At 38.8% G+C, this 24344-nt stretch overlaps 1 protein-coding gene and 1 pseudogene across 1 annotated transcript in view; both read right to left on the bottom strand.

The window, feature by feature from the left end:
• The window catches only part of PTPN9 (protein tyrosine phosphatase non-receptor type 9), a 66736-nt gene extending 45429 nt beyond the window's left edge, over positions 1-21307 (bottom strand). Inside the window, exon 1 of the mRNA XM_016144108.2 lies at positions 21081-21307. Within this exon, the coding sequence (XP_015999594.1) occupies positions 21081-21143 (63 nt within the window). The 5' untranslated portion in view covers positions 21144-21307. The remainder of the gene's footprint in view (positions 1-21080) is intronic.
• Positions 21308-23768: 2461 nt separating this feature from the next.
• On the bottom strand, positions 23769-23887 carry LOC118600768 (annotated as a pseudogene).
• Between the last annotated feature and the right edge of the window lie 457 nt (positions 23888-24344).

Here is a 24344-nt window from a genome sequence, read left to right as displayed (position 1 = left end):
TTCTAATGGTAAATGGTTCTGATTTTAAAGGATATAACTAACTTTTTCATTTATTTTTAATTAAAAAAATAATTTTTCATGAAAAGATCACAGCAACACATCAATTAACTAAGTAAAAAACTTAACATTTCAGTGTTTAATCATCTGCATTCCTAGTCTACCTCCAGCTGGGGTCAGTTCCTGGATCATTCATATAGCAGCTGAAAATACACACAAGGAAGGCAGTGGAGGAAGGCCTGCAATCGGTCTTGCCTCACTTTATTTTTTAAAAAGTATTTAGTGTGCTCAAGTCTAACTGATTCCTACTCTTCTTCATTATTTGCTCTATTTCCATGGACCAAACAGTTTTAAAAATTAGTTTCACTTTCTTTTGTTTTTGACTTATAATGCTTTCCTTCAGAAAGTCACATAAATTATAGGGTATTTTAATGTGTCTAAATTTTTTTCTGATTCCTTGTTCAGGCCTTAGCTGTAAGAAATTCTATATTTCATACTTCCTAATAAATAAAACATGACATACAATTCCTAAGTCCACATATTCAAATGCATAAGACATTTCTGCCTTCCACTGATTCCCCCATTGTCTTCTCTACCAATATACTAAAATAGCAAGTCCCTTCAGAGAAGATACAGTAAATGTAATTTGTTTATGAAAGATAAATCATTAATAAAACTACTCCCAGCAATATGGATAACAATATTTTGGGAAGTTACAAAGAACTGCTTAAAATAACATCCAGCACAGAACCCTACACAGTAGGTATTCAAAAATGTTCCTACTTTCAGAGATCTACCCCCATTATCAGGTCTCTTTATTGCGGTATCCAGGTGTTACAGGATATAAAATCTTTCACCCATGAAGAGCCAAAGTGAACTCAAAGTCCTACAAATCCCATCAAAAACGTTAATGCCAGATAACCATGAAGAATGGCCTAACATAGGGTAAAGGGAGTCAAATATAGGAGGTTAGGGGGAGAGTGAAGTGGTTAAAGGGGATCAAATACATGGTAACTGAAGGAAACTGGACTTTGGGTGGTAAACACACAATAAAATATACAGATGTTAAATTATAATGTACATCTGAAAATTATATAATTGTATTAACCAATGTTACCCCAATAAACTTAATTTTAAAAAAAGAAAGAAAAAAGAAAGGCCTTACACCAACCTCTTGATGAAACCAAATGGGAATGGTTCTAAAATTCCAGACTCTTCTCTCTATTATATCATCGTATAGTGCAAGAACCAAGAAGAAAAAAGCTAATTGCTATTAACGGATTAACATCACACTGGGCTGACCAAGTGAAGCTTCCTGTAAGAGTCCAAAACTTCAGGCAACACTGAAGGGCCAGAGTTAACTGAGCTATAGAACATGAAAAGCTCCTCAGAGTTAATGACTTCCTACTAGAGGAAGTGAAGGCTAGGGTTTATCAGCACTCCACCAGCCAAGTGTGAAAGTCCCAGACCAGAAATAGCTCCAATACCTGACCAATAAAAAATGTTCTATTCCTTTCAAAGTGCTATTTGTGTCTCTCTTGGCTTATGGTTCCCTTCCATATGTAAGAGAACACTGGCACATATTACAGTAAAGAAGGCGATCCGTTCACTTGTTAGAGTAAGACTTCTCCCCTCCCAGCTCACTTTGGTCAAAGAATGTGATCCAGCAAGAAATAACAATGGTAGCAACCAACTGTGAAGCATTTAACATGTGCCAAAGAAGGAACTATACATACATTATACTCGATAGCTTTGGCAAGCTAAGTTTTATTAATCACATAAAAAAAAAAATCAAAGCTCAGAGATCCTGGACAAGCTGCCCAAGGTCACTCAACTAATAAATGGCACGGCTGAGGTTTCAAGGTTTGACCCCAAGTCTTTCCATTTCACAAGTGGCCTTGAGAAACACAAGACATGTAACATTCATCTTATCAGATAATCTACAAGTCATGTGTTTGTCTATGCACAAAATTACTCTGGAAGGATATACAAGAAACTGGTAGCACTGTCTCAGAAGAGAACTAGATAGCTAAGAGACATGGCAAGAGGGAGAATATTTACCAGATTCTCTTCTGCATCTTTTTAAGTTTAAATCCTATGATGATATTATCTCCTCAAAAAATAAAATATATTGATTTTATAGTCTTTAATATATATAAATGAGGATATCTGAACATAATGCTTTAAAAGTAGTATTTTAAACTATGCCACTGAATAATATAGGTTTGTTGACAGTCTTCATATCAGGGTCAGAGGGAACAAGGTAGGGACCTCTACAAAGGGGTAAAGGTTTACAGCTGCTTTTAGGAACCCCTAACCCTAACCAAGGGATGCTCGTAGGCGCTGGCATCGTTTTTCTCAGGCTTAAAAACTACTCTACAGACAAAGGTTATCAAAGAGGATGAAAAATTCCCAGAAACAAGAGTGAAAATAATTCGACAAGAAAACAGGGAAGTAAACATTTATAAATTGTCATGGGAGAAAATTCATGTCAAGAGGCTTAGGGGTAAAAGAATATAACACAGAAGAGATACATAGGGAAAAAAAAAAAAACTGTGGAGAATAAACAGGAAGCTCCTTACCATCGGCAAGAGCAAAGTCCTTCAGATTCCCAGAAGGAGAAGAGGGGGAGGGGAGCATCACTCTCCATAATGAAGAACCTGAAGGCAGCTTGCCAACTGGTTAATGAGGGGTGAGCCACACCACCAGAAAAGGCTTGAAGTCTTTCTAGAGGAAAAAAAAACTAAAGGACTTGGAGAAACTAGGAGGTGGGGGAGGCCTTTAGTAATAATATTGATCTCTTTCAATTGATAGCTGAGACTTGAAAAGGAGAAATGTGAATGGCTGTCAATAAACTGGAAGTTGACTTTCCAGATCATGCTGGAACACTTCTCCTTCCCCTGCTTCCAAACCTGATTTACTCCTAATTCACCCTATAGGTGTCAGTCTCAATCCCACTTATTCATCCTGTAAGTTTTCACTGCCTTCCAGCCAGGCACACAGTATTATAAAAGCTTATGTCTACCTGCTCCCATCAGACTATAAGCTTGGAGAAGTGCAAGAGCCAAGTCTTCCATGCTTACAACTGCACACTCAATATGAAACACAGTGCTTGGCAGCATTCTGATGAGTAAATGTATGAATGATGATGGGCTCTCAGCCTGCTGAGAGTGATGTTCACAGGGAGAAGGAAGAACATGTTTGTCTGAACACCTGCCAATCTGATTAAGAAAGAGAGTTTAAAACTGAAAATAGAGAAAGAGAAAAATTCCTGGATAAAACTGGGAAACAATGTTAAGGAATGACATGAGAAGAACAGCAATGACAGAGGTGACTATTAAGTCACAAAATATCTGAGAATTAAGTTGTCAATATCTTCACTTCTGACATCTACTATAATAAAGAGATCCAAGATAAATTTTAAATGTATGAATTTTATAACAAATTAAGACATGATCAATACCCATGAAAATCTGGATTTGTGAATGCAGGACAGTATACCAATGGATGGGTGAATCTCATTCAAAGCTTAAAGGGGGAAGTAGGATGGCAGTGTGTCCCAAAATGATATTGCCAGTAGAAATCCACAAACCATACCAGATAATTTCTGAATGAGGAAAAGAGACTAATGGATATGATACAGATGCTGAGGTACCCTCAGCCTGTTCAATAATAGAGAATTTTTTTTACTCAGATCCCAAAACTGGCATGCTGATAATGATGTTAGAGAAAAGGAGCTTCAAGTACCTTGTCATACGCTGGACATCACATTTATCTTAAAAAGGGGGAGAGGGAAGAAAATCTAATAAATTCTTGCTGAGGGTTTCATCCTAAAAGGATGCGGGAACCACTTTACTGAACTTAATCCAGACCAAAAAGATAGAGTAGTTGAAAACTGAAAGGGTCTCAAAGAAAAAATAACTTTGAAAGTATGATAACGGCTAAGTGTTATTAGAAAGAGGCAGTTAAGAGAGCAAGTTCTAGATATGGCCCCAGTAATCCTAGATTAAAGACCCAGTTCTACCACAGCCCTATGCCCTCAGGCCAGTCACAACTCTTCATGCCATAGTTTCCTTTTCCCAAAAAGGATAATGCCTGCCCATCTCACAAGATCAAATAATTGACTACCTGTAAAAGCATATGTAAACCTTACTATACTTAATTAGCTATATCATGCTAAATGAAATAAGTCAAAGACAAATACCATGATTTCACTTACATATGGAATCCAAAAAACAAAATAAACAAACAAAACAGAAACAAACTCATAGATACAGAGAACAGATGGGAGAGTGGTGGGAATGGGTGAAAAAGGGGAAGAGGGAGAGGGGAGGCAGATGGGGAAGAAAAAAATTTAAATCATTTCTTTAATTAAAATAAATAAATAATAAAAAACAAGTTAAAAACAAAGAAAAAGGGAAAGAGATTAAGAAGTACAAACTGGTAGTTCCAAATTAGTCATGCAGATATACAGTAGTACTGCATAGGAAATACTATGCAGTACTTGATTTATAAGGGTGATCACTTTATAAGTTTTATAAATGTCTAATCACTATGCTGTACATCTCAAACTAATAAAATGTTGTATGTCAACTATAATTGAAAAATAAAAAATTATTTAAAAGACTAAAGAAGCTATTAACATTAGCTAACATTTATTGTGTATCGAGTTGTAAGCACCAGTCAGATGCTGAGTTTTACAAGGGTTATCAAGTCCTCTCAGTGGCCCTAGGAGGTTGATATTCTTATCTCTACATCCTAGATGAGAAAACTAAGATGTCCCACTGTTAAGTAATTGCCCAATGTCCCAAAACAAGGAAAATAGTGGAGCCTGAATCAGAACCCAGGTTTTCTGAGTCTGGAAAGCCCACATTTTTATCCATTGTGTTACAGTGCTTTCAAAATGTAGATTTCATAAAATTAAAATCTCACAATCTAAAATTCTAAAGAAAAAATGGATGCTGGTATTTTTTAAAGAAATTCTTAAAGGTGAGATTCTGACCATCAATTATGCAATTAATTATAAATTAAAGCCATTCAAAATTTTTAAAGGAAACAATGTGAAGAGACTACTATGGTTGCATAACATTCTTCAAACAGATAGATGTTAAAATGATACTCACAAACACAAACATGTACAAAGGAAGAGGTAACAGTTAAAAAAAAAAAAAAAAGGATAATAGAGCGATGATTCTGATATAAAGAAAAAGTGCCAGGGAAGTCATAGCTCAAAATGAGCCAAGGCTTGTTAATAAAGCTAAGGATAACAAAAAGGGCTTTGTGAGAACTGTCTAGATCAAATCCTACTTCTTCAGTTTCTCTATCAACAAGTACAACCTTCAACTTGAAGAAGGGAAGAATAAGCCTGTGGTAAGCAAGAACTGAAGCTCAAAATAGTACAGCCCCTAATTATTCCAAACCAGTTCAAGCCTCCAGCTCTGCAAAACATGACAATCCTGAGAGATTCAGGATAGCCTGATGAGCATCGCTGTAGACCTTTAAGGATGAGCAAGCTGTCAAAGCATGAGGAGCAAACAGTCTAATTTTCAAAGAGAGGGCATCTACCAAGGGCTACAAAAGTTACCAGTCCCTGGCAACCTTGACATTAATCCTGGGTAAACTGCCCAACTGATCTTGTTTTCACATACATACACACCTGGCTCTGGCCAATGGATTCTTATTAAAAACGTGGGCTTTAAGCTTCTAGAAAGGAGACTAGGGATCACCAGGTATGATTTAATGAAAATATGTCTTTCATAAGAGATACAATTGGACTGAAACATAAAGGAATATAATACATAGCAGTGCTATTCAAAGTGAATTCTGGAGTTTGTTCCACTGGCATCACCTACGAGTTTGTCACACTGCAGACTCAGGCTCCACCACAAACCTGTTGAATTGGAATCTGCATTTTAACAAGACTCCCAGGTAATTCTTGTGCATGATCAAGTTTGAAAATAACTTATCTACATTTTAGCAAGGCATTTGATGAACGTTTCATAATATCTTTGTGGACAGTAAGATTTCCTTCTATTAATTTGTTATACGTTTGCCAGGCAAAATATTAAGCAGTTGACACACTATCTTATTTTTCATAACCTACAAAGTAGGCATTATCATCTCTAATTTATAGATATATTAGGAAAGATTAAATAGCACTCACTACCTGCCAACCACTGTTCCAAGGGCTTCATACATATTAATTTATTTAATCCTCATAACAGTTCTTTATGATAGGTCCTGCTATCACCTACATTTTATGTATGATGAAACTGAGGCAAAAAGAGGTTAAGCAACTCACTTATAATTACACAGAAATTTGTGGTTCGGTTCTTAACCACTACTTTCTATGGCCAAGTGTGCTCCCACAGTGGGGCATATGATAACCCTTATGGGACAAAATAAGCAATCACATCCTAAAGAGTCAATTAAAAAAAAAAAAAACCTGATAGGATCTGCAGGGGAGGATTTTAAAGGATATAAAGAATAAAAAGATTTTAAAGGCAGTTTCTGGAAGGAAAGTGACAAATAGACTAATGTTTATTTAGAGTCTGAGGCCATGAGTCAAGCAAGCACTTTGCATCCATGTTTTATTCACCCTTTCCAACAGGCCCATTTGTAGGTATTAAGACATTTATAAATAAGGAAATGAAGACTAGACAAGTTAAGGACATTACCAAGTCACAATACTTGTGATGATATGCCCAAGATTTCAAAACCAAGTCTGACTCTAAAGCCTATACTCATTCCCTTTATTTGCTATGTATCTCTCCCTGGGCTGCTCCCACTGCTGTGAATGACTTAGACAGGACAATTGGTTCTGAGTGTTAAACTTTAGAAGGTCACTGGCAAATGAGAGTACGTCTAGGAAAAGATCAGAAAGTAAGAAGCCTTGAAAACATAGTAACTAGTTCCTTCTTGGTTCTATATTCTCTACACTTCGCACTACTGAAGCTACCCGACAACTGCTTCTATTCCCTAATAATACCTCCTCCATCTTCATCTCCGCCGCTATACACCCCTCAAATTCAATTTTGCCAATGTCACATGGATCTGACAGGAGTGACTTCATGACTTCTGGTCCAAAACTCTAGGATATAACAAGTCAGACCTGCTGCTTAATCTGGCCCTGGCCTGCAGATTAGACCTGCTGCTATTAATCTAATCTGCATCAAATTTCACTGGCACCTTGCTTTCTTCCTGAGACTGAGCCCCACAACTTGTGCCCTAGGTAACTGAATCCTGAGTCTTTGTTACGTTCTCAAGAAACTGAGACTCTCCCTAAATGTCTCCATGACCCACAGCCCCATTACTTCTTCAGAGGGATACAGTTGGCCAGGAGACTACAATTAGGCAATATTACTCATCTCAGACCTCAGCTGTTTCAAAATCAGATAAACTCAGTGACAAATCTATTTATGCTCATAAAACAGTACAAGCAGATCAGTTATTGTACCTAAGAGGTCATTTGCAAACCTACAAGAATGAAGTCCAGAAAAGCTGCCTGAAATCTGGTCATACTTATGGCAGAGCCCCATTTTCAACTCCAATTAGAACTGAGTCTGACTCCCTGGAAGGACCTAGACAGGAAAATCTGGTAACTCCTAGGTCCAGATTCTCAGGGCAACTGACAGTGGAGTAACATGACTATGGAATAGCTTTGTCAGTTTTCCTAGCTAAATCAGAAGCACCTGTCTCCTTTCATTCACTACTCCTCCCTTGGAAGCCAAGAATCTCTCTAGGGAACGCCATCTACAATGGACGTCGGGTATCTCAATATCCTGTTTTCAACCATGCTAACATCATGGTTCTGTTTCTACTTCGCAAGTTGATAGAGGTTCTGCTTTCTTTGGATGAGAAAAACCATGATAAATGCTAGTCTTTAAGAACTTTGCCTTACTATTCCTCTCCTTTAGAACAACACAGTTCTAGCTCAGAACTAGATGATTCCTGGAGTTTTAATCTAGTTCAGACTAGTTCTATACCTAGAGTTCCCAAGCCAGTTTGTAAATCCAGGCCTTCTCTTCCTGAAGTGAGCCTGAATGTCTAAACTCATGCTGAGATGGTTCTCGGACTAACACAACACAGCACTCTGGTTATTCTCTGGATCACTAGTTCTCAAATTTGAATGTGCATTTGGAGGCCTGTTAAAATACAAATTATTGGGCCTCACTCTTAGAGTTTCTGATTCAGTAGGTCTAAGGTAGGACCTGAATATTTGAATTTTTAACAAGCTCCCAGGGCATGCTCCTTTCGCTGGTTGCTGGTGTGGAGAGACTATATTTTGAGAACCACTGCTCTATATCAATAGTATTTCAAGTCATTCCCAGGACTATACTGGGAAGGGGGAGAGGAGGATGCTATATGGGTCCTTTTGCATCATAATATTCATGCTTTGTCCTACAAAGAAAACTGGATTCTCCTAAAGAGTAGACCTCAACTGGATCTCACAGGTGAAATTTTCAGGAGTTTAAAACAGATAACAATTCATTCTAACAAATCATGAAAATAGGTAGATTCTGTAACCAAGAAATGGTACCTATTTTTGAAATTCTAGGTTCGAGCAGCCAAACTAGACGTAACACTTATTTTCTTTCCTTTGCCTCACCAACTATGTTATTCACTGAGGGAATTAAAACCTGTAAAGTGCTTAGAATAATAGTTAGACATTATTATTGTTTTTCTTTACTTTGGTAAAATATACATAATACTTACCATAAGTATTCAGTCACAATGTTGGGTAACCATCACCACTATCTCTATATAAAACGTTTTCATCACTCCATGACAGTTATTGTTTAAAAGACCCATTAAACAATAATTCCTCCTTGCCGTACCCCCTCAGCCCCTGGTATTCTACTTTCTGTCTCTATGAATTTGCCTATTCTAGGTACCTCACATAAGTGGAATTGTACCCCTTTTTTTCTGTGTCTGGCTTATTTCTGTAAGCATGTTCAAGATCCATCCATATTGCAGCATATATCAAAATTCCATTCTTTTTAAAGACTGAATAATATTCCATTGTATGTATGTATACACCACATTTGTTTATCTATTCACCTTTCATGGACACAGGTTGCTTCTACATTTTGGCTACCGCAAATAACATTGCTATTACATACATATATGTACAAGTATCTGAATGCCTATTTCCAATTCTTTTAGATATACACCTAGGAGTGCAACTGCTTGGTGATGTGGTAGTCCTATGTTTAATCTTTTCGGAAACTGCCAAACTGTTTTCCACAGTGTCTACACTATTTTACATTCCCATCTCCAACAGCAATGGCAATGCTTGTTCTTTTATTTTGTTTTTAATTATAGCCATTCTAGTAAGGTAGTACTTAGCCACTATTACTATTATAAGGTTTTTTAATTAATTAATTTATTTTAATTAGTTTCAAGTATACGGTACATAGGTTAGACATTTATATAGTTTGTAAAACGATCCTCCTAATTCTCCCTCCCTTCCCTGACTCTCCACCTAGCCAATGTATTAATGCTAACTGCATCCACTATCCCATGCTCCCCAACCCGATGACCATGCATCAGCTACTAATTTATACTTCTTTAACCCTTCACCCCATTCTCCCAGCCCTCCAAACTCCCCTCCCCTCTGTCCATCACAAAATTGTCAACTATACTTGTGTTTGTTTTTGATTAGTTTGTTCTTTTTATTCCTTAAGTTCCTCATATAAGTGTAATCATAGAGTGTTCATCTTTCTCTATTGGACTTAAATACCTTCTAGGTCCAAGGAAGCAATGTCTTTTTCCATCCCTTTCCTTTTCATATGTAGGGGTCTTTTCTTATCCATTTAGCCACTCTATCTTTTGGATGGAGCACTTAATTCCTTTCCATTTAAGGTACTTATCGATAGGAATGTAGTTGTTATCATTCTTTATTCCTGTTTTGGATACATGTTTTTTTCTTCTTAAAGAAGTCCCTCCAACATTTCCTGTAATACTGGCTTGGTGGTGATAAATTCCTTTAGCTTTTTTTTTGTCTGGGAAGCTCTTTATCTGTCCTTCAACTCTAAATGATGGCCTTGCCGGGTAAATTATTCTTGGTTCTAGATCCTGGGTCTTCATCCTGTTGATATTTTGTGCCAAGCCCTTCTGTCCTACATGGTTTCTTTTGAAAAATCAGCTGCCAGTCTTCTTGGTGTTCCCTTATAAGTAACCATCTGCTTTTCTCTTGCTGCTTTTAATATTCTTTGCATTTAACCTTTGGCATTTTAATTATGATGTGTCTTGGTGTGGGGCTCTTCGGATCTCTGATTTTTGGAATTCTCTGAGCTTCCTGAGGTTTTACGTCCATTTCCTTCACCAGGTGAGAAAAGTTTTCTATCATTATCTTTTCAAACAGCTGTTCGACATCTTGATTTTCTTCAGTTATACTAATCAGACAGATATTTGGACCCTTAACAGTGTGCCATATGCTCCTTAAATTATTTTTATAGTCTTGGTATCTTATCTCTTGCCATTCTGATTGAGTGTCTTTGGCTTTCCCATCCTCTAGATAGGGCATTAGATCCTTTTCTTTATTCACATTGTTTATTCCTTTGTTTATTCCATTTAACATACTTCTCATCTCAAATAATGTGTTCTTCCTTTAAGACTGGTTGCTTTTTATATTTTCATTTCCATTTTTAATCTCTTTGTTGAAGTTCTCACTGAATTTAACCAAAAGTTAATTGAGCATCTTTATAATCAGTGTTTTGAACTCTACATCTGTTAGATCACTTCACTCCATTATATCTTGATCTCTATTCTGTTCTCTCATATGATTTCTGTTTCTTTGTCTTCTCATTTTGGCTGCATTTCCATGTCTGTTTCTCTGTACTAAGCAAAGCTCCCAAGTCTCTGCTGTGCTAACAATTGCCTCAAAAGGCCACACCAGAAACCAAAACCAGCTGCCTTCAGTGTGAGTCTAGGTGCTGCTCAGCAAGGAGCACCTGACTAGCTGAGGATATCCCTGGATGTGGCTTGCGTGCGGCCCGGAGCTGGGGGAGGTGGAGTTTTAGGGAATCCTTTGGGCAGAGCAACCTCTGTTATCCAATTTGATGACTGCACAGCTATGGTGGCACCGTCTGGCACACCTGTGGGAGGGAGAGCTCAACAGAGGAACAATGGATACCAACGGCACTTCTTTACAGAGAGAATCTCAGCTCGGCCCTCACACCGACAACTCGGTGTCCCTCTGTAAGTCTCTGGGCAGCCAAAGCAGCACTGGTACTCAGAGTGAGCAGGTCCGCCACAATAAAAATCTGCTCATGGACACGGCCCCTTGCAGAGGCATCTGCAGCTTCCACAGCCTTCATCTCACTTAGCTGCTCGGGACCAGGCAGTCACACATCCTCGCCCCATCCTACCTTCTGCTGTGCATGCTGATTTCTTAGGTTCCTCCCTAGTTGTATGGCTTGTTCATCTAGATCCCAGGTGATTTTTCCTTGCTGTTTGTTCCTTGTTTCTGTCACAACTTTGATTTGGTTGCCAGAGGGATGAGCAGAGCCTCTATTATTGATGCCATTTTTTTCTTCCCCACCCCACCTCGAACAACTCTTTTAATCTTTCTAGCTATATCACTTTTAAGTCTCTTACCTAGCTAGAATTACCATGTTTACTTCACTTCTGGGATTTTCCAGGTATGGAAGAGCTAATGTCTCAGTAAGACAAATGGCCTTTCCCAAATAAAAAACTTTTTTCTTGTGCCCATGTACTATGTTAAAAGTGTCAGGCTTTTCAGTAACTCTTTTCTTCCTTTACAAATCTAAAAACCATAAAATTTGAAAGTATATAAAGACAAGGAGAAAAACCTTTTTTTGGAAAAGTTTTCCTCAACATTTACACTTGGCAAGAGAAAAGATAATCTAGTAGTAGCTTAAGAATGGACAAGAACAAAGCAAAGGTATCATGGGAAAAACAACTTAAAAAACTGTACTTAAAAAAAAAGAAAAAAGAGAAAAAAGAAAAAAGAAAATAAAGAGAAAAAGAAAAAAATGAAGAAAAAAATTTTTAAAAAGCTGTATTTATCCTAGTTATTGGTACGATATACCATATATACTTCCCCATTATGCTGTAACATTTGAAATATTAAGTTCCACATATAAAAAATGAAACACTGGTTTTATAAAGGCAAAGAGGAGACCTACAACATTTTGAGAGGTATATCCAGATACCTACATGAACCCTCAAGTTCACTAACCCCATTAAAGCACTTAATTTTTCAATAAATGTACAATAAGCAACTAGAAACAATGTAGCCACATCTCTGTGGGAAAACTTAGAAATAACTAAAACCAGGAATGTTCACCCACAAATGCCAAGAGAGCTATTTCTGGTTTATATGTATATAGGTATGTCATACATAGAAACACATGGTTAAGACAGATGAAGCTTACTAGAGAGAGCACTGCATTTAATCAGAAGAGTCTGAGTCCAGTACTACCTCAGTAAATCTCTGAAGCCTCTGAACATCATCCCTGTATCATAAATATAAGCATCCTAAGCAAAACAATATACATTTCATGGCTTGAGTGAGGAATAAATAATTTCAATATAGTTTCACTCATTCTTTAGCAAACATATTTTGAAGTCTCACAATGTGCACTAAAGATGCAGAGATCAAGTCCCTGATCTCACTGTGCATAAGACATCCTTCTCCTTTGTAGGTACCCCACAGTTCAAGAAATGCTTAGAATGGAGAGGAATTCCTCAAGGAGAGAGAACTCCATGCTGAACAAGAACCTGGCACACAGCAAGACAACAGATGATTGCTAAATGAATGAAAAAAATTGTATTTCTGTTTATGATCTGTAAAACCTTCCTTTCAGTCCACATTAACCTTAAAGGAAAAAGGATTCATACATAACGATCACTTCACTCACTGGAGGAACACAGATACTTCATAGCAACACTCAGATACATTTGGAGGGGAAAGCAAAAATGATACTTGATATTAACATTCCATGACAGGATTCAGTAGTATTCTGCTTGTCATATAAAATTCCCCCATTTATGAAAACCCCTGCAAAGGCTGTGGAAATGGCTCCTTTTTATCCTCTGTGATGGTTTGCCGCAAAATAATTAAGTTTTAGACTACAGTTTTTCAGTATGTAAAGTCGATTACTAAAAGCAGTATTTGAGAACACATATCTGAATACTAAATGTATTAACCAAAGACCTATATTTAACTAAAAAGTAGGAACTTATTGTAACTTTCTAAGAACCACAAAACTCTTCAGATATAAACCAAGGTTTCTCAACCTTGGCACTACTGACATTTTGGGCCAAATTCTTGATTGTGGGCCGTCCTGTACATTACAGGATGTTTGGCAGCATTCTTGATCTCTACTCATTAGATGCTGGTAGTAATCCCCGCCCCCCATTACAAAAATCAAATGTATCTCTAGATACATTTGACAAATATTGGGGCAAGGAGGTTAAAATCGCCCTGGTTGAGAGTCACTGAGATAAATAATGGAATAAGAATTTTTTCACAAAGACTGTTTAAGAGATGGAAGATGATATAAACTGTCATTCTTTGCACTATTTTTAGATCAGATGACTTTTTAAAATTCTGGGGGAAAAAAAAAAAAAAGAAGACAATGACCAGTGCCCCTAAAGGTAATCTAGAATAAACAAATCGATGAACCAATGGATGGTGCAAAAAGGGTTTACAGCATTAAATAGCAAACAAGTAGCCTCCTACCTACATTCTAGATACATTGCTCATGCATGGTAACTGTTAGAAGACTTAAGCTATCTTGAAATCTTCCATTTCATTGCTGCAAAGTCAGATTCTTAAATTTCTTCCTATTCTTATCTGAAAAAAAATTGTTTCCTATAGTGCAGAAGATAAGAATAATACTATATCACAACTATTTACTGAGCATTTTGTACCTGTAAGGGATTTTACCTATTTAAATTTATTGCTCTCCTATAAGCTCCTTAAGCAAAAAAAAGACAAAACAGACTCAAAATTATCAAATAAAACACCTGGAGCCACGAAATATTTCCTGAAGTTTACCTAAGATTCATTGCCATCACCTTCCAAAAGGCCCTGGTTTCACTGGTAAATAGTTCCATTAGGAAAAACAGCCAGATTTGCATTAATCTTAAATACTGGTATCTCAGCACTTCACAACATAATCCTAAACCTATATAGAGTATGCAAGACGTTTTACAAAATGTTATTGGTTTTAATTATCAAAAAACATATGGTATTAGAATCTACAAAACCTATTTTTAAAAAGACTGATTTTAGTAATGATGTATATCATGTAACAATGATGTAAATAAAAGCAAATGCAAAGGTAAAGATTAGACAGTTGTTTAAGCAATGAACAAGTAATTAATGGATTATTGTCCCTAGATACTTCACTATTAAAGTCAAAGATGTCTCTCTTTAGAATATGCCCATCAATTCTGAGAAAAATTTCTGAGCTCATAATAATTCTATAAACATAGTCAAATCTGTGTCACCTGTACTGCATAAAAAGACAAGAACTGTGTATGTGTGTTTTAGATGGGTTTGGTATTTCAGAAGAAACCAGTACATATAACATAAACTGTCTTTCCCAGAGAAAAAAGGAAATGCTTTTCTCAGAAGCAAAAACTAAAGAAAAAGTCATCTCTAATTTACTGTTTTGGCCTCATCATTTTATAGTCTGGACCTGAGAGGTATCCAATCCTTAACAAAAAACAACTCTTTCCATGGGCTCAGGAGCTTCTTGGTCTCTAACTACAGCCCCCCAACCCCATGTCATCTCTGGTTCTCAAGAGATGTCTTCAAAATGAGATATGAAGATGCTCATACCAGTAGGTACAGGCCCTCCAATACTGAAGCATACAGGCTAAACCATCTAAGAACAGCAGCCCTTACTCCAGAGGGGGAATAAAAAAGTGACTTATTCCAGTGGCCAGAAAGGGCAACCAAGGAGTTCTTGAGTGGAGGTGTGTTTGGGGGTGGGGGTGGGAGAAAAGGAATGCAATAGTGATTGGTTTGGAAAAAGAAAGTACTCCCAACTGTCTGAGACAGCAAGGCAGGATGGTAGAAGAGGTGTGGGTGGCTGAAATTGAACTGGAGAGTCTTAGTAGCTGAACAAATAATCAGTTGGGGGCTATACCCTCTAATCTTGACACTGCAGTGGATCAGCCATTCTGCTATAAAATGGTGCTTAATATTTAGAAAATGAAGTAGGAATATCCAAGTATTACTATGTCTTTTCCAATACAATAAAGGTATACAAGTCAGAAAATGAGACTCAAATATACTTACCTACAATGAGTTTTAACTGTAACCTCCACAAAATAGCTCAGCTCCATTCTAAAGTAGGATCTATCTGAAGGTTAAGATCCTTCAAGAAAACCTCGAGGTTCCTTAACATTCACAAAACTAAAGTCCAAGACCCTTAATATGCTCAGACATTTTAACAGAGTAAAATTCTCACATTCAAATGAGATGTTTACCTAATTGCTAATTACAATATCATTAGTTACTGGCAATAACAAAAATAATGAGAATCTTTCGCCTTTCCCTCCTCTCTTTTCCTTCTCTGGAAGGCCTCAACATAACATTATAAATCACTTGGGCCTTGACATATAGCTACTTCCAGAGGGACAGATGACATTTAGCACAGGACATGTGAGGCTGCAGTAAAAAGGAAGTTCTTGGCCGCAAGAACCAGGACCTAACCCCTACCCTTGGGAAAAATGCCAAAAATCTAAGTCTTCTGCAAGGCAATTAAATTTTTAGCTTTAGAAGATTCTATTATAAGAATAGAAACTAGAGCACATAATTACAGTAGGCATTTGAAAACTCACTATAAAGTTACAAGATAACTATTTTCTGACATTCATAAGAATCCAAGCTAAATGATGGTCCCAGGGTGAATATGAATATTTTCCCCCCTTGGGATTGGTTTAAAGCTAACCTGACCTCTAAAATCTTTAACTTCTGTAAGACAGAGGATATCATGATGATGGCCACCTTTACTGAGTGTTTACTATGTAAGCATGAGGCTAAGTGCTCTACATGCATTAGCTTATTAATCATTCCAACAATGCGAGAAGCTCTAAGCAACATGAACTCTAAATAAGAATTTTCTTGTAGAGGCTTTGAAAATAAAAATTAGTTTATTTGTTACAGCAACTTTAAAGAACTCATGACTTAATTTAATGTAAGAGAAGCACTATATGTGTTATTAAAACCATCTTTGGTGTAAAATGAAAATACGAATAAAAGCATAAGTCCTTTAACTGTATATTTTAAACTAATTAAAATAAATAAATTTAAAAAAAAATTTAAAGCATAAGTACTTTAGAAAACTACCCCACCCTATCAATCACTATTTGGGAAATCCATGCAAAACCAAAAGACCCTAAAAGGCTATAACTGCTGAATTTAAATAGCCTCAGCATCCTCGTAAGAGTCTTTATTTTATGGTTTATTACAAAGAGAGAGTTCTCCTCACAAATTATGCCCAAACAGATGAAACCCAAGGAGTCTCACTTAATTTCGTGAACATAAGAACATAAGACACATAACATACTTTTAACTATCCTTTGTGGTCATTAATCATAATTTAGCAAATACAATAAAATTTCATGTCGAGTCACAAATGTGAACATGTACTTTGAAACAATAAAATTAAGACAATAATATAGTAAGAATAACTATTAATACTGATATGTAAAAATTACCCATTACACTACCAAATTTACAGCTTTGCCAGCACATTAAGAAAAGCTTTTATATTTAAGCATAAATATATCAAAAAAGAATGTATTCCTGACACAAAAACATCTTGGTTTTTATAGTTTGGAGAGAAAATATTTGGCTCCAAGAATAGTTATTTCTCTTGTACAAAAGGAAAAAATATAAAAAATTAAATTTTTATTGTGACTACACCTCAAAATGGAGAGCTGAAACTCTATCTTAAGGAACAAATTATTCCCCAAGAGTAATTTCATCACAATTTCTTGCAGAGACTGTATGTTTCTGCTGGCAACATATAGGTCTGACAAAAGGTTTTCCAATTTTTTTCCTCTGTATTTTTTAAACCATATTTTAAGCATCATCATCAAAACCAAACACATATATCTATATCAAAACCCACAAAATTAACTATTATATACCTATGTAGGCATATTAGTAAATTGGCTAATTGCTTCATGAAAAGTTATACTGTATATAATACAGGGAATATTTGCAGTGGAGGCAGAATAACCTAGATCTGGGTGGACGGCATGGCTCCATCACTTGTTAGCTATGTGGCCTTGGGCATTTTCTTTCTCTCAGTTTGAGTTTTCTTGTTTGCAAAATGAGGTAATAATTCTAAACTTATGAGGATTACTGTATGTGGAATGCCCAGTACAGAGCCTGACTCAAAGCAGAAGTTTAGGAAACAGTTACTGTTATTACTCTGTTGTAATTCCTGTAAACTCTTTAAAGACAAAGCATACATTGTCCTGTAATTCAGCTGTAGGCTCTGTAATTGATAACTGAAAAAACAAAAGGCAAAAAACATGAGTTACAAATGAGAATTTGGCATATCTGTTCAACACATGCCTAGATAGGAAATGAGACTATGAAGTAATAATGATGACCTTCAACACATTTCAAAATGAACAATGTCCTTATTTTTAAAAGCCATTCTAAAAAGAGATGTCTGTGTACAAATTATATACAGAACAACTTCCATTCATTCTACAAGTATTTCCTGAATGTCCATTAAATGCCAGTCATTATGCTAGGCAATATGTATATGATGGTAAGCAAAAGCAGACACAGTTCCAACAACCATCAGGGAGCTTTTGCTAATGTAAGCACACAAATACTGTGAACTTGTGATAAGTGAAATAAAGAACAGTACATGGTACTCTGAGAATCAACAAAAGAGATCTAACCTAACTGGGGAGATCAAGGAAGGCCTTCCAGAAAAAGTGAAAGCTAAGAGCTAAACAATGAAGAGTTAACAGTGGAGGGTGTTTCCAGACAGAGGACAGCAACTACTGCAGACATGTACATACATATGCAGCCCAGGAGGAAACTGGCAAGAATGCAGAACCAAAAGGCCAGTGTGCCAGGAGTAAAGATGAGGTGTGGGAATTAACTAGGGTTCTACACCACTCAAGAGGGACTGAGGCAGTGTAGACTGTATTTAAGAGCTACAATGATCCCAAAAGCAATGAAAAGCCACTGAAGAAGCAAGGAAGCTGAAGGGAAGATGCAATCGGATCTGCAATTTGCCTTTGGCTTCTGGAATAAGAGCTAAGAAATGCAGATGGGTAAGATAGAAAACAAAAGTTCTGTCAGAATATGACAGTGGCTTGGAGACTAGGATGATGAAAGTGGTGGTGGTGGTGGTGAAAGAAGTCGATGAATTCAAGAGATATTCAGGAAAACCTAAAGATATATATAGATATATATATATATATATATATATATATATATATATATATATATTATACAGGGGCTGAGGGAGACCAGTGTCCAAGAAAACTTTTGGGTTTCTGATTTTCACGACTATTTAGGAGATACCATTCAGAAGTGATCTGCTCCGGAAACATCTTTAAGGCAATTTTCACGCCCCGAAAAGGGCATAAATGCATTTTACTTTTGCCTCACCTATGTTAACTCAGTTTGAGCCCCTACTTTATTTATGAGATAGGGTTCCAAAAAGATTTTTCACTATTTCCAAACATCAAATTGACTCTGGAAAGTACAAGGATTTCCCAGCATTGGAGATATTTCAAAGATTCTGCCACAGCTTTGAAATCAATTCCAAATGAGTTCAAAAATGGTTTGATCAGTATTGCAGCCATGCCAATCCTGAATGCACCTGATCTTGGAAGCTAAGCAGGGTTGGGCCTGGTTAGTACTTGGATGGGAGACCACCTAGGAATACCAGGTGCAGTAGGCATTAAAAAAAATAAAATAAAATGGTTTGATCAGTAGGGTAGCATTATGATATGAATGTGTCATTTCCCATGTTGACTACTTTGATAAGACTTACACAAATTTGCTATTTAATTTAAAAATTTTAAAGAAATCTTAACGGTTAAGAGTCTATGGCTATGCCACCCATGCCCAATCTCATCTGATCTTAGAAGGTAAGCAGGGTCAGGCCTAGTTAGTACATGGATGGGAGACAATCTAGAAATACTGGGTGCTATAGGTTTTAAAAAAAAAAAAAAAAAAAAGAGTACTCTTAAGAGATATTAAAGTAAAATATGAAATTTCATCAGGCATTATTAGAATAATCAAAACTATGATGCTTTTATGTTTGTTTCAACATTTTGAAATTCCTGTAGAAAACGGTATTTTGTAGGAAAAGGCATGGTTATAAAAAGAAACACATAACTTCTTGATCTTAATATACAAATATTTTATTGTTTCCATCCAGTCTTTGTTAATGCTGAGCACATTGATTCAATATAAGATTTTTACTAACCACACTTGTGTGTGTGTGTGTGTGTGTGTGTGTGTGTGTATAACTATACACAGGGAAAAGCCAATACTTTATCAATACTAATAATACTCTAATATTTACTTTCCTTTGTTTTAATTTTTTAATTTGCAACCTAATGCCATTTCACTATGGAATATTAATGCTATTAAGTGTTAAAAATATAAAAACTTCAAATCTGACTTATGTAAGAAAAAGTGAAGAAAGAGCTCTGCCCCTTTAAAATCAATCTAACACATCACACTTTAATACTAAAGTATTTCTCTAATGCAAGCCGATGGGTTCCTTGGCCACCTGCTTGCACTAGGCCCTGACTTGCATTTCATTAACTCAACTGCAGTTATCAGAATGTTACCACTGCTTGTACAGAGCAGAATTCTTTTTTTCCTCATGCTGATTTTATCTCAAAGCACCAAAAGGCAGGACTCTGGTCTTGAGGCCAAATATGAAAAAATCTCATCTCCAGAAATAAGGCGAAAAGTCAAGGGCTTTTTAACAATCAGGTCTTAAACAAGCCCATTAACCAGTATTAGTTTGTAAAACCAGATTGTGTCTCCACACTGGACACTACGTTACCAAATGTGGTCCTTGGGAACAACGGATGTAGAGCTTGAAATGGGTGACCAACACAGTTCGTGTTTACTTATTTCAGATTTTTTCTTTAACAAATGGAATCAGACTATGGCTGTACTTGAGCACTGCTAAGACCCGGTATGGGCTGTGCCAAGGAAGAGACAGCGAAAAGCCTTTAGGGTTCCAGTCTCAGCCAGCATTTGCCTATCTTCTTCAGGAGTGGTCCACGTCTCCCCCGCAGGAATGGGCAAGAGGAAAAGTTATAAGGGCCCTGGCTTTTCCCTTACTCAAGCCCCAAAAATGATACCGTAAAACACTTCCTTCTGAGAACTGAAGGTCGTAAGAGTTAAGGGACAATGGAACTCAAGTAGGCTTCGGAAAGATGGAGACAGTGTGACGAGATGGGGGTAGGGAAGTGGGAGTCGCGGATGCGCCCAGTCTGGGAGAGCAGAATAGAGCGGTCAAGACCAGGCACTTCGGGAACGTGCGAAGGCCTGGATCTTCCATACTCTGTCCACGTAGGCCTGCCACGGTCCTCTGAGAAGCCCGAGGACTCATCTGAAAAACTAGGGCATCTATGTACTAAGTGCCCACCGCCACTCTCCTCGGGAGGAGAGACAGTCCCCCCAGGAGCCCTGCTCACCAAAATGTGGCTTTTCCTGCCCTAAAAAAAAGCGCAAGCCCGCACGGAAAGGAGCAAAAACATTTACAGGGTTGAAAGGCCGAAGGCACGGTGTTCCGCAAACGGTGGGGGCGTTGGTGGATGGAAAGGGAGGCCCCCCAGGTTGACGAACTTCAATCAACTCTGGATTGGGGGGAGGGGCAATACGAGGCCCAGAGCCTCCAGGACCCAAGGAGACAGAAGAGGTCGGAGCCGGAGCGGCCTCCGGAGGCGCCTCGTTTAGGGGATGACGGCCGGGGGCGCGGCCACCAGGGGGAGGCCACCCGCGGCCCTGGGCGCGAGGAGCGCGGCCCGGCAGGCAAAGGCCGGCGTAGGCCCCAGGAGTGCGACACGCCCACCACCGAGGCCCTGCTTACCTGCTCCTCCTCCGGTGTCAGCTCCGGCGCCATGTCGGCCTGGGGCGCGGTCGCAGGCTCCATCCCGCCGCCGCCACCCGCAAACAGAACCGGCCCGGGAGCGCTGGAGCCCACGCTGTGGCCTTGGTGTCCTCGTGCCCGCGCTCAGCAGCCCGGGGCAGGCTCGCGCATGGTGGGCCGGCGGGCCCGCGCCCGCGGCGGCCGCGCCAACGCCGCCGCTGTTTGCTCACGAAGGGCTCTCCGAGCTGTCGCTCTCGTCTGAGCGGAAATCCTTGTTTATTTTCTCTGCTCCTTTCCTCACATTCCCCCTCCTCTCCCGAAAAAAAAAAAAAAAAAGTGCAGGCGGGGAGCTGATATTTAATCGAGGGAAAAAAGGAAATATGAAATCAAGAACGTTCTAGGCCCAGAGCGAAGGCCGCCGGCCTCCCGGGCGTGCGGCCTCCTCTGCGGCGCTCCCGCACCTCCGGAGGGGACGAGGAGTCCTCCGGCTGTGGGCCCCAGCGACCCGCGCGGCTGCCTCTCAGCGCCGTTCCTCAAAAGCCAAGGAGGCCAGAGGGAGGGAGGCCAGAGGGAGGAGACAGGACAACGCGCCCCTCTCCCTGCTCACCGCCAACCCTGCGGCCGCCCGGGTCCCCCGCGGCTCCATTGAGAAACTGAGCGTCTCATTCACAAATGGGCGGGCGGCGAGGAGCGCCGACTGAGCGAGGACGCTGTCCGGGAGGGGGCAACAGAGAGGAGCCGGGGGAGGTGCGTGGGGAGAGGAGCCGGAGGAGGTGGAAGCGGGGCGTGGAAGGGAGAAAGTAGCTCGTACAGGGGGGGAGCAGAGGGGAGCGAGGGAAGGGGAGCTCGAGGAGGGGGTGGGAGGCGGGCGAGGGACGGCAACGACTCCGGACTACGGAGAACCAGAGAAATGTAAGCGAGAGTGTTAGTTTGATGAGGTTAAGTTCCATGGAGGAGGAAGAGAATACTGTTGTTTGAAAACTAGCTACCGACGGGCACCTCGCCTGGGATTACTTTCCGCTATCACCTCCATGTGAGGAACCCACAATCCTCATCGATTTCCATGTCACTTGCTGACAAAGCCCCTGTTAAGGTTGCCTGCGAAGTCCAAGATGCTCAGGTGGAAGAATAGAGCCTGCTCATTTCAGCCCTAGCTCTCGCTCTTTGCCGACTGTATCCTGTAATTCATCGTCAATGTAGCTAATTTTAGTCCCTCGGAAAAACAGCATCCAATTTCGAAATCCTGTACAAAAATCATGCAGCTTTTGCAAGCCTTTGATTTTCACTCAAGCGTATAGCAGAGCTTGGGGGTCTTACAGGATACAGTCGTGGAATAAGTTCCGGAGCCATAGGTAAGGCAGGGCTGGGTCTGGTATGTTTTTACATTATTCCAGACAATAAATAAATATTCTAAAAGGGGCCTAGCTAACAAGCGAGTGCCACAGCTAGTACCAAAGGCTGACGCCCTGGAGAACTTGGGGGAGACCCAAGGGAAGGGCCTTAAGACAACTGAGGAAATGCTCCTAGGACTGTTAAAGCAACCTCTGACCTCATTTCTGCATCATTCCAACAGGCTGCCCTTGGTTGGAGTAGACACCCCTGGTACTCAGGTAAGTTATTTTATCCTTTGCACCAACAGGGCTGACTCTGGATTGAGTTCATAACCCTATACAGGAGTTACAGTTTCAGTATTGCATCTAAACGCTCCTCTGGAAGACATGCTACTTATTTAACAAGTATACTTACATGCCAGGTACTGGGCTATGCATTGGAGTTACAACTATGAACAACAGTGGTGTCCCACATGTTAGCATATGGAATAATCCTTGAGCTATATTATGAAGTGAAAAAATCAAAACAAACTGTGTGGATAATATGTTGCCATTTGTATAAAGAAAAAAATGAACATACAGTTGTAAACTTGTTTATATATACCAAAGCTTTGGGAGGATACACAAGAAAAGTGTCAGCGGTTGTCTCTTGGGAAGGGAACCAAAAGTCTGGGGAACAGAAAGGACAGGAGGACTGTTCCCTACATGGTCTTTTGTGCATTTTAAGTTAGTTTTATTTTTTTAATTTTTAAGTATAATATACATATGGAAGAGATGAAATATAAGTATACAGCATGCTAATCTTCCATAAACTCAATATACTCATGTAACCAGGACATATTCAAGAAATAGAACATTCTCAATTTGCCAAAACCCCCTTAGTCACTACCCCCAAGTAACTACTCTCAAGTAGTTACCAACAGCATGTGTGTGTGTAAGTTTTGCATGTGGATGTATATTTTTTTCAAAAAGTTTTAATTTAAATAGTAACAAATACAGTTTACTCTTGAACATAGGTCTGAAGTGTGCAAGTCCACTTATACATGGAAATTATTGTATAGTTTTTCTCCTTAAGCAAGCAAATGGCTATAGGACTAAACTGGAGGAAGAAATGGCAGGACCCAAGTAGTATAAATCCTGAGTAGGCACAGGAGAGGATGGAGTTTCTCAACCCACTATTTAGTTTTATATTTGTTTTGCCAGTGATCCTTAGGACACCGAGAGTGTCCAGTCACGCAGCTAATTATTATTGAACTAGGACTTGAACCCAGGCATTCTAACTCCTAGTGCAGATATCGGGTGAGGAAAATTAATAAAGGGAGTTTATTTTTTATTTATTATTAATTTTTTTTATTAACACCTACAGCACCTGGTCTTCCTAGGTGATCTCCCAACCAAGTACTAACCAGGTCCAACCCTGCTTATCTTCCAAGATCAGACAACATCAGGCACATTCAGGATGGCATGGCCATAGACAAGGGAGAAGTTTAACAGAATGAGCTAGGACAGAGAATATAGCAGTGTTTTCAGCTAGGAGTGTGGGGGAGTGTAGGTGTGTAAGGAAACAGTTTATGAAATTGTTGCCTATCACAGTCCTTATAGCACAATATTTGTGAGTTTCTGAGTAGAGATGTGCTCAAAATATGCCAAGCGCAAGGCAGCTGGCTGAATTTGCTTTGAGTGGTAAATCTTAGGATAATGAGAATACAAAGGCTTGCCTATAACTGTAGGCTCAAACCAAGGAAATCGAATATGGTATTGTTATCCTGCTCAATCAAATCTTAGAGATGCAAAATGGTTTGTAATAGCAAAAGGATAGAAACATAATGGCCTATCAATAGGAAACACAGTAAATAAATTATAGTACACACATCCACTGAAAAAGTAAGTTCACACTTATTGTGTCCTTATATGCCAGACACTGTTCTAAATG

The sequence above is a fragment of the Rousettus aegyptiacus genome, unplaced genomic scaffold, assembly GCF_014176215.1.
Source record: "Rousettus aegyptiacus isolate mRouAeg1 unplaced genomic scaffold, mRouAeg1.p scaffold_m13_p_3, whole genome shotgun sequence".
Taxonomy (NCBI): domain Eukaryota; kingdom Metazoa; phylum Chordata; class Mammalia; order Chiroptera; family Pteropodidae; genus Rousettus; species Rousettus aegyptiacus.
This window is presented reverse-complemented; position numbering and strand designations above follow the sequence as displayed.